The sequence below is a fragment of the Salvia miltiorrhiza genome, chromosome 3 (genome assembly GCF_028751815.1).
Source record: "Salvia miltiorrhiza cultivar Shanhuang (shh) chromosome 3, IMPLAD_Smil_shh, whole genome shotgun sequence".
NCBI lineage: Eukaryota > Viridiplantae > Streptophyta > Magnoliopsida > Lamiales > Lamiaceae > Salvia > Salvia miltiorrhiza.
In genome coordinates, this window is record NC_080389.1 from 58902015 (window position 1) to 58917518 (window position 15504).

Here is a 15504-nt window from a genome sequence, read left to right on the forward strand (position 1 = left end):
AGTTGGTGTTTCAGCTGCGACACTTGGTTTTTCAACCGTGCCTTCTCCTTCGGTCTCTCTTCCTCAAACACAAGGGAGACGGATTGACTATCAGACTCGTCAACCCTCTCCTTCCTGACAACACTGTTGAGCCTAACACGGCTCCCCTCTGGTCTGACTAGTTCTCTGTCAGCAGCGTCCCCTTGCATTTCCCCAGGCATCACAGCCTGTTTGTTGATTGCCAACATGTTTGCCTCCTGAGCAGCGGGAGGTGGGGCCTCAATGCCCTGCGGGTTGGCTGCTCTAACCGGGGTAGCTACAGTGGGGATGACAGACAGCATCGGAGTTCCCAGTGCCTGACGCATATTAGTATAGCTGAGTAAAGCCATCATTTGCTCTGCCAGCCCGAAGTTAAGCGATCCCCCTCCAGACGTGTGGGCCAAGTTTGGCAGATCCGAGCCCGGTGTTACCAGAGCAAACCTCTGGGCGCTAACGTTCAACCCTGTTGTCGGAGTGGCTGAGATAGCCTGAAAACTCGGTGGCACAGTGAAGGTGGGGTTACCTTGAAGGCTGTTGAGCAGTGAGGTAGGCACCTCGGTAGTGATAGCAGCAGAATCGAACTCCTTCTCCAAGTTGCGGTGAGCATCAGAGGATCCCATAGTACCTGCACATAAACAAAGTGAGAAAGAATCCATACGGCCAATGAATAGATCCTCCCTTACTGATTGAAAACCCAATATGAGAAATTCCAAGCACCGGCGCAGAGGCCGTTAAAAAATTCCCTCAAGGTAACTCTATACACTGGGAAATAAACCCCCAGGGTATAGATTAAAATAACAGAGCCCGAACAACAGAAATTTCCCCTGTAGACTCTTATCAAGATCCGGCAGAAGAAACAGAGTGTCCAGAGAACCAAAGTAAGATATCCAGAGATAGACATAAACAGAACAACCACCAAGAAGCTTGTTAGCACAAAACGTTAAGCATGATACATAGTAAAGAATTTGCAAGAAAACGAACATCATAACCCGAAATTACCACGATCGTGCGCTATTTTAACCGCAAAAACCCAAAAACAACAGAGTTATCATGGCAATCAGTCGGATTAGTAGTATAATGCGTTAAACAGGGCATAGAACGAGGATTAGTCGAAGAAAACATGGAGCACACCGATAATTATCATCCTCAGACGAAACACAACCGCAAATTAATAGTGCAAACCCTAATCGTAACAGAAACAGAGCATTACCCCATAATCCACCGATAGAAACGGAGATTAGCCACAACAACACGAAAAACATCGATAATTTTTACCCTTAAACGAAAAACATCCACAAATCAACAGCACAGGCTCACTCACAGCAAAAATGGAGTGTTAACCATCATTCTACCGAAGCGAAACCCCGTAAATCATCAACCAACACCTAATTCAAGCAGAAACAGAGCGATACTCCACAATTCACAGGTATAAACATCAGATCTATAAATAAAATCCCGATTCTACGAATAAACTTTGTATTCACCCATAATTGAACCGATCAATCGGTAAATAAACCCATATCCCCCCGATTCATGATTTACGGCTTTCACCACCTTTCCCCATACACCAAAAACATGATTAAACACAGATCGTAAAGGATTAAAAGCACATCAACCCGAAAAAACGTAATTAACAGCTCGCAATCATCTGGGTGTCCGAATTATCGGCTCAAATGGTACCGACACACGCAAACCCGATTGGAATTTCAGATCTGCATGCACCGGCGTCCATAAACTCACATCCTAACTCAATAGCCTTCCCACAGACGGTGCCAGTTGGTGAATCAAAGACCAACACCTAATCTACAAAGCGATAAACATAGACTATACCTAGTGCGAATGATCGGAGAAGGAAAAGTAAACAATCGGAAAACTCAGAACGGGAGAAAAGTAGCTGTTGTATTCGAAAATAAGAGATAGCGTAAATACAATGCACGAGCTCAGGTTCTATTTATAGATTACAAATGGAGGGTAACATGGTAAATTCATCTGTGGTGCATGCGCCTTGTGTGGTCGAAGGGTAGGATGGTAATTTTATTTTCACGCGAGAACTCTTCCGCGTATTCTAGTGATTCCGCTGATGAAGGTAGTTCCTCTGGCGAAAGCTGCTTCTCTGGCGAGGGTGACTTCTCTGGCGAGGGTGACTTCTCTGGTGTATAAGATGCCTTTAGTGAGTAAGATCCCTCTAGTGAGGATGATTTCCTCTGACGAGTGCGCTTCCTCTGCCATACTTATTCCGCTGGTGGAGTCGATTCCTCTGATTTGCATCATTTCCCTACTCTGCACATATCACTCCTCATCAATTTGAAAGACACTATTTTTCTTAGTAGCTAACACTATATGCATTAATAAATGATATCACATTAATATTTAAATGACACTATCATATTATAAATAACACCATATAACCCTACAAATTACACTATTATAAATAATACTTTTATATTCTACAAATGACACTAACACCATCATATCGTATTATATATATAAATAATATTATCATGTTCTACAAATAACACTATATAAAAATGACACTAACACTATTATAAAGAACATTTTTATGTTTTACAAATAACACTAACACTAACACCATCATATAGTTTAATTCCATTTCTTGTAGTTTTAACTTGCATTGTTTCAGTATATAAATGATATATATTGTTTTATTATATAAATGATATAGTTTCATTCCAATTCTTATAGTTTTAACTTGCATTGTTTCATTATATAAATAATATAGTTTCATTCCAATTCCAAATGAAAATTTAAGATTTCAAATGATACTACAAGAATTCAAATTACACTATGACATTTCAAATGACACTATGAGATTTAAAATGACACTACGACATTTCGAAATGAAACTACAAGATTTCAAAAGAAAATACGAGATTTCGAATGACACTTTAAGAATTTGAATGAAACTATGACACTACAAGATGTTAAATGACACTTTAACATTTGAAAAGACACTACAAGAAGTTGAATGACACTATGTCATTACGAAATGGCACTATAACATTTTGAAATGACACTAAAGATATCAAAAGACACTACAAGAATTCGAATGACACTACAAGATTTGAAAATGAAACTTTAAGATTTCAAAATGACACTACAAGATTTCGAAATGAAATTATAAGATTTCAAAATGACACTATAAGAATTCAAATGACACTACAAGATTTCGAAATGAAATTATAAGATTTCAAATGGCACTACAAGATTTAAAATGACACTTCAGCATTTGAAAAGACACTACAAGAAGTTTAATGACACTATGACATTTCAAAATGACACTATAAAATTTCAAATAAAACTATGTCATTTCGAAATGACACTATGATATTTTGAAATGAAACTTTAAGAGTTTAAAATGACACTACAAGAATTCAAATGACACTATAAGATTTCGGAATGAAACTTTAAAATTTCAAATGACACTACAAGATTTAAATGACATTATTTTTCTTATTAAATGACATTTTTTATATATTTAAAAATGACACTATTTTTATTAAAAAATAACACTATATGTATTAATAAATAATATTACATTTATATTTAAATGACACTTTTAATTTATCTAAATAACACTACATTTATATCTTAATAACACATAATTTCATAAGAAATTAGACGGGGCTCAACAATATATGTTTAGGTGGGAAAATGATTATGTAATAAGCCAGCTACCACCCATGTAAAGTAGCTACGTAATTTAAAATGCCGAACTGCATGTTTTGCCATTATTTTTATGAAAATAAAATGTTATAACCAAATCACATAATTTTCTACTTTTTAGACTATCTTTATTCACAACCTATATCAACCCAACTTTTTAATAAAAAAATTATTTCTCTCTCTTTCATATACATAACTGGTGAAGCACTGAATCACCAACACCTAAACTAGAAGGTTGATGGTAGATCGGAACCTGAGGGAAATAGACGGACGGATGTTTCTTTTACTCTTCAATAGAATAGTTCTTTACAAATATCAAAGCATACATGTAAAACTTGGGAGAAAAGATCGGTTTCTTCTACTATTACAGACATGCTATTTTTAAGAGATGAAGAGGAGAGGGTAAGATTGTCTTTTCCTTCATGGCACGTGCTCGGTACGTCCTTGGCGTCGTTGTCACTGGTGATTGTCCTTGCTCCAACGGCCTTGCAGCTTTTGCCTCCTTCAGAAAGTAGTTGGGAACTCCCCGCTTGCGCCGGCATCTCTAGGTGTTGAAGTCTGCGCTGCCTTCTTCCAAGGAGCGCTGGTGTTGCGCTGCTCTCTCGTAGGGTGGCGATGACTGCGCTGCTCCTTCATGGGATGGCGATGACTGCGCTGCTCCTTCACGGGGTGTCGATCGCTGCGCTGCTCTCTCAAAGAGGGCGCTGGGATCTCCATTCTTTGTCCTGCACTGTTAGTTTTCCTATTTTGTGCAATAATCATTAAGGCAGTAGATCTTTCATATTGGTAACATATGGAGTACGGGTCGTGTGTTGCGCTGATGAGGACCTTATCCCTCATCAATAACCTATAATTCAACAACCTTTTTATTTTATCAATAACTCACTTCAACCTAAATATTTTTCTTTTCCTATTATATATTATCATATTTTTTTAATTATAAAATACCAAGTGTCAAGATATTATTTGTTTGCAAAAGTTGGTCTGAAGGTTGGTCTGCAGCTTGCAGACACAACCGGTCATCATCAAAATAATATTTTATTATTATTTTTTTATTCAAAGAATTTGTCTTATTCTCACAACCGGTCGTGAGGTTGTGGATAAAACAAGTCTTAGGGAATCATATCCATACCATAATCAAAGAAACACACACTTATTAGAGAAAAAGAAGATAAGGGTGTTTAGTGAAGTGAAGCGACAGCTTATATAATTAATTAAAAAAGAAAATGAAAAGAAGGGGGAAAGAAACAATAAGTATGTGTCCCACTAGATGGGCTCGACCAATAAGAAATGGAAAACCCATTAGCAATGGATCCACCTGGCTTTCCAAAACCATACATTCTACATTTGAAACCGCTTCACTGTATTCCATAATATATCCCTCTAGGCTCTATGAGCATAAGCACGAAGAGCTTCGCCGGTGAGCCTACATAGGCTCCTCGCCGGCAATATCTCCGCCCCCAACCTCTCATAAAACTTGATGGCATCCACGTTCCACTCCGCCACCACCCACTCCACCCTCCTGCCGCCCATCTCCGCCGCCCGCGCCGCCACGGCCGCCAAAAGCAGACTCCCCATCCCCCTCCTCCTATAGCACTCCCTCACAAAGATGTTCTGGATATAGAAACCGGGCTTCGCCAGAATCGTCGAGTACTTAGGGAAAAACAACACGAATCCGCCCACGGTTGCGCCGCCACCGCACCGGAAAATCTCCTCTTCTCCATCGTCGACGGGGAGCTCCAGGTTGAAGGATGTGAGGAGGGGCGTGAAGTGCGGATCATGGGACGGCGTGAACGGCGAGGTGGAGAGCTCGAGAAGGAGCGTGGTAAAGGAGGCAAACGGCGGAGGGGCGGCGGCGGGGAAGAGCGTGGCGGAGAGGGCGGCGGCGGTGGCCTCGAACTCGTGGGTGAGGTGCTCGTAGACCGCCAGCTGGTGGATGAGTCTGTGTATGTTGGGAATGTCGGCGGCGGTGGCGAGTCGGACGCGGCTGAATAAGGTGTGGACGGGAGGCAGGGTAACGGCGGCCATGCCCACTTGCTTTTTGATAGATTTTCTTAAATGAGCGGCTGAGGCTGTGCTTGTACAAAATTGTTGGACTAGTATTTATAGTTTTCTCTTTCAATATCTCTTTTTTTTTTCTGGTTTTCTTTTTTGAAAAAAATAAAGAAAAGAAAACATTTTTCCCAATTTGTTTTAATGGATTTTCTCTCCATACTCATGAAAACTTGTGCACAGGCGGTTGTGAATATTATTTCATTAATTATTGATAATTACTTAAAATTATCGATTCAGTAAAAATGTATCGATCCATAATTCATATTTAGTAAATTATAATTATAATTTATCAACCATAGTTAACTTTTCATATGACTATATGACGATCAAAAACTATTGACAAACATTCCAAGATTCTTAGCTTCACAGTACTACTGCTTGGATCGGCTCAAACCTAACTTGATTGTGATTCAAGTCTTGATCCAAGCCCTGATTCATGATCTATGTGGGATTGATCCTAATCACGAATTCAAGATTTTTAAATTGGAATTACAAAAAATAATTATATAATTATAAACATTAAAAAATATTTAATATTAAAAATAATACATTTGAAACGCAAAATATATTTAATGCGGTGACATTAAAACAAAAAAAAAAAACTTATTTTACTAACTTAACACTAATTTTCGCCCTTTCTCTCAACTTAACTCTTTAATTCTATTTTCGTGGAGTTGCGTCTCTTTTTTTTGGCTACCTGTTTAGTTGTTTTGTTCTTTTAATTTATTGTCATAATTTTCCTTTTCAATTTTTTTGTCTTTTTTTTGTTTTGTTTTGAACACATCCCCTTTTTGTTAATTTGAATTGAAGGAAGAAAGCCCAAAGCCCAAAGCCCAAGAATAATGGGCTGAATGGAAAATGCAGTTTCTTTTTTTATGGGTCATGGGGACCGAATAATACTCCCTTCGTCCCACTAGAATTAGCACACTTGCCTTTTTTGTTTATCCCACTAGATATGACACTTTTCTAAAACAGTATATGGTCCCTACTTTCTCTATTCACATAAAATAAGTGGGTCCTACCTACTTTACACTCTTAACTCTTTATTCTTAATCTTCGTGTCCAACTCAAAGTGTCAATTCTAGTGGGACGGATGGAGTACTATACAAATTAATATTTTAATAACATATAAAATTACTACGGAGATAAAAATTTGGGGGTACAGTTGCCCCACTCTCCATACGCCACGGGTTGACCCGATTCGAACTCAACCCATGACAAGTCAAATACTGTGAAGCTCAAATTTGGTTCGTTCAACTATAAGATTCATTCAACAAGCTTAAACGATCTTTTTAAATCCAAATTTAAATTGTTCATAGTTAAAATTGGAGAAGCAAAATTTACGAGCTTATAATTGTTGCTTTGCCAGGCATGCCCGATAAATTGTGGCAACTATTTGTAAGATCCCTTATAATCATACCACCATTACGGGGCGTTTGATTTTGTGGATGAAAAAAATAAAATTGATAAGACGGATAAATATTTATATAATCAATCTTACATTGGAGTAATAAATAATTATTCAATTACATGATTAAAGTTGTGAGTCGAGTTATTCATTATAAGTCGAATCTTATAAATTAAACACTTAATTAAATTAAATTATTTTATCAATTATGCTCTATCACTCAAATTAAACGCTTCTTCGATATAGTTGTTACTACACGTGTGATGATTTGAATTTGCAAACAAAAGTAATTCTATAAATTTATGATAAACACTCATTTTACATCGTTTTTATGGATTCTATTATTTGTATTGTGTTGGAATTGTGTCTTGTGTGATGTCTTTTAGATTTAAATTCATAAGATATTTTAAGTGGAGGAAGGATCCCACTTAAAAAGTAGTATTAATAATGATAATTAATTATATTGTGAGTCGAGAAAAGGGGTCCACCATGTGAGAGAAATATTCAAAAAATAGAAACGGATTAATTTATGTGGACATCCCAAAATAGCAAAAATGGACTATTTTTTGTGGACCGGGAGGGGGGTATTATTTTGTAATGCCACACTTGACTTTAGATTTGGCTAGTTTTATGCAGGAATGAGTGTTTTGGTAGCAATATTATTGACAAAATATGTCAGAGGGCCGAGAACAAAGAGAAACAGATCCCAAAATCGAGAAATATACGAATGAACGACAAAAGGACGGAAATAGCGAGATGAATGGTGATCGTCGTCCGAATTGCAGAAATCGTAAAGGAATGAAGCATAAAAATGGCGAATGCTGTTGCAATCGCCGAAGCTGCTGACTAGACTTCGTCCCTAAGTTTGAAGATCATCGATCGACGATGTTGTTAAGAGTTCTAGAAGGATTTCGGCGACTAGATCGACGATCGGCGATCTGGTCGCCGAAGTACTTGCATTTTTCAATTTTTATGTTTTCCTATGTATTTTAAGATCTTTAGACTGGGTTTATTCCTAGGATTATAAATAGGTCTCATTGTTGACCTATTTAGGATTTTGCTTCATATTTTCTTATTCCTTCATTAGAACTTTATTGCTTTCTAGTTTTTAGAGCTTGGATATTTTTACGAAATTGAAGATTCGAGTTTTTATGTTGAATTTGTTCCGGATTTTATTTAATTTATTCTTTTTAATTAGTTGTTTTCTTCTTAGTTGTGCTTTTATTTTCTTTTTCTATGTCTTGCTAGTTTTTTTTTTTTTTTTAAAGGTTTGCATGTAGTTGATAGAATTTATGCGATTGATATATTGATATCTTATTGCTTTCTTGTTCCTGATACATGATCTGGTGCTTGTTTCTTGTGAATTACCCGATTAATAATTTGCATGTTTAGCTAGTCGGTTTAAGACCTGGCGAAGATAACTATTTAGTGGATTCAGAAATGTATGATATAATTTTAACCTTTAAACCTGATGAAGATAGGTCAATGTAGGGAGCTATTCTTATGTACTTTTAAGAATTAGATTTTCTTGAAAGTTAATGGATCGAGATACAAAATTTACTAATCAACTATGATGAAGAAGCCATGAAGATATTCAACTATTAATTCAATCGTAATTTGAAACCATCTTAAGATAGTGAAATTTTAAAATTCCGTATTCCTTAAGCTATATATGAAAAAGTAACTTTTATAAAATAACTTAACTCACTCATTCGACCCTCCACGCGTTTGAAACAATAATAACCTGAAATATTGAATGTAGGATGAACATGTATAGTATACTCAATATAGGATATCATGCAATAATTGTTCAAGTTAATAAAATGAGAATATATATGATCATAATATACATAATCTCAATTGGCACGATGTCATCCGAAAGACTTTAATGTTCTGATATTATTTACGAATTCCTAATGAAACCTTAATATAAACCTCAAATTACATTGTGGCAAGATCTCTGATAAAACCTTAATATAAACCGATTATTTAATATAAACCTCAAATTACATTATAGCAAGATTTCGGATATATAAAACCTTAATATAAACCACAAATCGCATTAAGGACAGCAACGTTATGAACCCTATTTAGTAGCTCCTATTTCCCTTAAATTATATAGAGTTGTATAGTGCGAATTTTACAATATTATAAAGACAACTTTAAAATAGTGAACCCAAAAAACAAAACATAGTGGTACAACTTTTGAACTTTAAAATAGAAGGAATGCGATTCCGATATATTATCATCAAAATTTGAAATGAGCATAAGCACGAAGAGCTTCGCCGGTGAGCCTACAGAGGCTCCTCTCCGCCCCCAACCTCTCATAAAACCTGATGGCATCCACGTTCCTCAACGGGTATTATATATGCTGTTGTTGTATGTGGGTGATGAGAGAGATAAGGTTGCTCATGGCGGTGGTCGCCGGCGAAGTGTCGTCAGACCTTGGGATAAGGACGGGCCGTGAACAGGGGAAGAAAAACTTGTTCGATTCCCTGTCACTTCATCAAAAGTTAATATCTTTCAGCATTTTTAATCTATCTTTGTAATGGTTAATTTACCTAAAAAGGCAATTTCTGCATGTTTAATTTAAGAAACGAGATATCAGAAAACAAAAACAAAAAGAAGAAGATATATTTCCACATTACACTTTGTCTGAAGAAAACCATTACACAGGTTTGAGTTTCAGTTACAGTCTTACAACATATTCTCACAAGTTGAAGACAATCAAGAAGAGTATAAAATTGTTGAGGAGAGAGAAGGGAACTTAGCATACAATATGTAAACCAATGTGAAGATGCATACATGATGATGATGATCAGCAGATAGGAAGAGGAGCACCATTCCATTCCCTGAGACAGTCCATCAATGGATCAATGAGTTTCCCTTCACACATTGCCCTAAAAACCTTATCAAATTCCTCACCGGGCGACCGGGCCTTCTCCCCCGTCAAGAAACCGGTCCCCGCCTCCTCCCTCACAAACCTGTACAACGGATACGATCTGCTCCCCTTGATCCTGCTCTCAATCGCCGCCCTCCCCTTCTCCACCTCCACCCGCGCAGCCTCCACTTCCTTAGGCAACATCGCCTTCAGCTCCTCCTCAAAGGCGCCAATCTTCAAGAAGATACTCGTGCTCGCCTCCTTCTCCGCATCGCCATTGGCTAGCGCGTGATCAACCAGCACCTGCCTCAGCCTCTGCATCAAGGGGTAGTTACTGCTGCACGGATCGTCGATGTACCCGAACACATGCTCCCTCTCCACCACCTTGAGCAGCTCCTTCTCACTGAATCTCGAGGGGTGGAGCTCCCCATTCTGCCCCATTGTTAGAACCTTCTTAGCGACCTGGCTCACCGCGTTCTTCACCGCCATCTTCAGATTCTCTTCCAAATGCCGGAGATCCATCGCCTGGCACAGCGCAACCAGGTACGTCGACGACATGAGCTTCAAAATCTCCACCGCCTCGGCCGTCTTCCTCGCGGAGATCAGCCCTAGCGAGTTCACATCTTGATTATGCTGCTCCGCGCTCTGCACGTGGCTGGTCACCGGATTAGCCATGAACTGCAGCTCGGAGCAGTAAGCAGCCATCGCGATCTCCGCCCCCTTGAAGCCGTAATCCAAGCTCGGATCGCGGCCCCCCGAGAGATTCGAGGGCAGGCCGTTGTTGTAGAAGTCGTTGACGAGCTCCGAGAATTGAGCAAACATGAGCTTCCCAATCGACGCGATGGCTAAACGCGTGTTGTCCATGGATACCCCGATCGGGGTGCCTTGGAAGTTCCCCCCGTGCAGCGCCTTGTTTCTGGAAACGTCGATCAAGGGGTTGTCGTTGACGGAGTTGATCTCCCTCTCGATGGATTTGGTGGCGGCCCGAATCACCTCAATCTGCGGGCCGAGCCACTGCGGCGACGTGCGGAGGGCGTAGCGGTCCTGCTTCGGCTTCTGCAACGGATCCATCTCGTGCACCCTCTGCGCCTCCTTGATGTAGGAGCTTCCGTCGAGAATGTGTTCCATGATGGCAGCTGCCTCGATCTGGCCCGGGTGGTGCTTCAGCTTGTGGGTGAGGTGGTCCGTGAATTCGGGCTTCCCCTGCATCACCTCGGCGAAGACAGCCGAGGCGACCTCGGATAGCACGGCGAGGATGTTGGCCTCGAAGAGGACGGTGGAGGCCAGGCCCGACCCGACCGCGGTGCCGTTGACGAGCGCGAGGCCTTCCTTGGGCTGGAGGTCGAAGAAGCCCGTGGCGATGCCCGCCAGGGAGAAGGCCCGGCCCGCGTCGAGGAGCTCGCGGTTGGGGCCGATGGCCTTGGAGTTGGGGCGGCCGAGGAGGAGGGCCGCAATGTAGGAGAGGGGGACGAGGTCGCCGGAGGCGGTGATGGTCCCTCGCAGGGGCAGGCAGGGGGTGATGCCGGTGTTGATGAGCTTGGCGATGGCTTCCAAGATTTCGAATCGGATGCCGGAGTAGCCTTGGAGCAATGTGTTGATTCTTACTAGCATTGAGGCCCTTGTGGTGGAGCGAGGCAGGGTGTGGTACGAATCACTATCGTTGCCGAATATTCCAGCATTCAAAAACCTATATATATTTATATCCAATTTATTAGAGAAACACATATATAGTATAATAGAGAAACATAGGCTGTTTACATTGGACGTGCGAGATTTGATATGCATGCATGGTTTTACTGTGCAAGTGAGCACCAATTATTAACCGACATCACTTGGTGACACGGAGTGAGAGGGTTTTTTGGGACAATAACTTAAGTTGATTTGGAAATTAGGACAATAACTTTCGAACTTATAAAAATAGGACACTAATTAATAATCGTTGCACCCACATGACATTTATGAGCCAATTATTGAATTTGAGACTTTTTTGCACGGACCAAACACATGACAACCCGCACGGAGGGGTTGATTATGTGGCAAGCATATTATTTTTATGACTCCAGATAGGATGTCATGTGCTTGGTCCATGTGGGAAAGTCCGAAAATTCGATAATTGGCCGAGAAATGTCCTGGGGGTGCAACACTTATTAATTAGTGTCCTATTTTTACAAGTTCGAAAGTTATTGTCCTAATTTCCAAATCAACCTAAGTTACCGTCCTAAAAAATTCTCTAACTCTGGTGACACGTGACAAAACTGAAATTCTTATATGAGTAATATAATCAATTTCGCTCTTCAAAAAAGAATATAATCAATTTCGTTAAATTATTTCCTATCTTTAGGATATTGCAATGACGTCGCCGTCGGTAATTTTCGCCGCTAAAACGGCGTTTTTTTTAGCATATACACAATGTAAATCACAATTATATAATAAATTAATATATTAATAGGGTTAGATTCAAGTGATAACTATATATATATATATATAGGAAAAAGTTATACTAAGAATGTTATCTTTCGTGAGAAATGAGAATGATTGAATAAGTCAATATATAGTGTTGAATAATTAGCTGCTTGTAATGACTGAATAACGAAATTCAATTAATTAGATATAATTTTCGCTCCCTTTAGGATTCGAACCCAAATAAAAATGTTATTCAGTCATTACAAGCAGCTTATTCAACACTATATACTGGCTTATTCAATCATTCTCATTTCTCACCAAAAATAGCATTCTTAGTATAACTCGTCTCTCTCTCTCTCTATATATATATATATATATATATATATATATATATATATATATTGAGAACTGAGAACAATGAATAAATACATAAAATACACTAACAAAGATAGTCAGATCATGTATACTCACTCCTCCCTGTATATATAGGTTGATTGAAATTTACATAAGGATTAAGAAAAATCATTGGAAATGAAAATATACAAGTAAACTTCCTAATGTGCCCATATTTATTATTTAATGATGAAAAGTTAGAGTAAATTAAAGAATTAAATATGGATATATATAATAGTAAATGAGCAAAAAAATATTACTCCTTTTTTATGAAAACAAGCCTGTATATTTGAGACATCCGAAATAGGAAAACAAACCTATGTAAATAGGACAGAAGGAGTAATATATAAAATACATGAATAAAAGATGGTCACATCTTGTATGTATGTTATATTTAATTATTCACAATCTAATTATCTCTTATTCATATATTTTATGTGTTTGTTTATCGTTCTTAATTCTTACGAAAAAATCATATATAGCTGTCATGTGATCCTTTACCTATATTAATAATATATAATTTTAATATATATCACGTCAAACAATGAATTTCATATTTACAAATATTGTAATATTATATATATTCTATTAAACATAATATTGATATGTTATACCATCTTTTGCCACATACGCTATATATGCCAAAAACATTACGTCTATCTTCTAAATTTATGAGATTCTTTTTTATTTTATATATTAATTTTTACAATAGATAGATCCAAAGTCCTCTATTGAAAATGTTACGTTGTCGATCGATCGTCGCACATATCATGACATGAAAGAAAATAAATTATTATAACATTAAAATGTATTTTTATTAATTGATAAATTTTTCGTGAGAAAGTGATAACAAAAAAAAATTCCCTTTTGAATCTCTAGGATGTCACGTTCAAAAATTGGTTAATATCTATATATGACCCGAACAAAATTATAACATATCGATCCATAAAAGTTGACAATTAATTATGGTGAATTGGCCCCCGCCTATGACAGAAGACAGCACTATAGCCAAAGTTGGATACTACTATAAGTTTGTCTTCAATATCCACCTAACCCTATCCAATTTAAATGAAAGTAATTCAATTTTCAAATCTCATTCATGAATCATAGTAATAAATCTTGCGTCAGACCATATAACTACTTTTCACGTAGTTTTATTCATTTCGTACTTTAAACACTAATCATCAATTTCTCTCTCGAAAAATATTCACACCATGAGCAAAAAAAAATATTTAAAAAATTATGATTATGAAATTAATAGTGAACGTCCCATTTATCTTGACATAAAACTTTTGATCATGAAACTTAAAAAACTAGTAATATTTAGTATGTTAAGTATGATAAGTGAAAAAGTAAAAAGTTGAACAACGGGTAAAACTTTTGTCAAACATTACTTCATAATATATATATTTTTTTCATTTCACAATATAATTAATTATTATTATTAACAGTGTACGTGTGTTGACCTAATGGTACATGGTTAATGCCCAAAGCTTGAGGTCTTAGGTTCGAGTTGACCGTCATGCGGTCTTTAAATTTATTTATTTATTTATGTAATTTTTCAATATATCTACATATATATATATATATATCATTATTAATACTATTATTTAATTAAACATTTTCTACGCTCAAAATATGTTCAATTTTTTGACAAAAAAATATGTATTCAATTTTTTTATTAAATACATATAGTCTCCCTTTAGATAATTTTTCGGGAGTACAAATTTGAAAATAAAATAAAATAAAATTTAAGTTACCTAATAAGTTCCTTTTGTAGGGCGCCACCTTGTTTGGTCCTCCTATGTGACGTAGCACCAAAACCGGTAGTGACGCCATAACTATCAGTCCCTTTGTTCATGCTCTCCATCACCCAATCACTACTCGCCGCCACGCCCTCCCTCGCCGCCTCCGCCAGCTCCACCTTCACCTCTCCCTCGCGCCCGGCCACCGCCGCCACCTGCCCTATCGTCAGCGTCTCTCCGCCCAGCCGCACCACCCCCTTCCGGTACTGCCCCACCATGCGCTTCACCTCCTCAAGGTGGCTACCGGCCAACGACTCCGCCGCCGCCTTCCACATCAACGGATCCTCGCTTCTTATTGATTCCACGCAAAGGCTACTTCCAAGTGCATTTTCCATTTCTTGATGTATTTTTTTTTATATGTAAGGGAATTATAAAAGTTTATGTGGTAACGAAATTTTTGAAGGAGAGAAGTGGGGTAGGAAATTTTGCAAAGCTTGTGAAAATCTTAGCTATGCTGAATTTCCTGAGATTGGTGAGCTAATTTTGGTTTGTTTAAATAGAGGTACAATCGGCATTGTGTGTTAGTTGAAAACGAATCGAGGCCGTTGGATGAGCATGGGAAAGGAGGGCTGTGATTGCGGCACGTGGCATGATGTGAAACTGGTTATGCATGGTTGGTGGGGTGGGTCGGATTTGATCATTTGGGAACAAGTTATAATTGGGTGTAACACTCAAAAAAAGTTAGACAAAAAAGGGTGTACGAAATATAACGTCACCTTCCATTTTTATGAAGAACTAGTGTATAAAATTTGTTTGAGCAAAGATACTTCAAATATTTATATACTCCCTTCGTCTCACTCTAATAGGTTCATTTCTTTTGGCCACAAAAATTAAGAAAACTTACTTTTTAGTAGGAA

General features: G+C 38.0%; 2 protein-coding genes across 2 annotated transcripts; both read right to left on the reverse strand.

The window, feature by feature from the left end:
- Positions 1-4870: 4870 nt before the first annotated feature.
- Positions 4871-5976, reverse strand: LOC131014844 (GCN5-related N-acetyltransferase 8-like). The gene has a single exon (XM_057942961.1). It carries the CDS (start codon positions 5728-5730, stop codon positions 5086-5088), a length of 645 nt encoding a protein of 214 aa, XP_057798944.1. The 5' UTR covers positions 5731-5976; the 3' UTR covers positions 4871-5085.
- Positions 5977-9784: 3808 nt separating this feature from the next.
- On the reverse strand, positions 9785-15128 carry LOC131014843 (phenylalanine ammonia-lyase-like). The gene is made up of 2 exons (XM_057942960.1): positions 14603-15128; positions 9785-11733 (listed from the first exon to the last, which is right to left on the reverse strand). Exons 1-2 carry the CDS (start codon positions 14980-14982, stop codon positions 9984-9986), a joined length of 2130 nt encoding a protein of 709 aa, XP_057798943.1. The 5' UTR covers positions 14983-15128; the 3' UTR covers positions 9785-9983.
- Between the last annotated feature and the right edge of the window lie 376 nt (positions 15129-15504).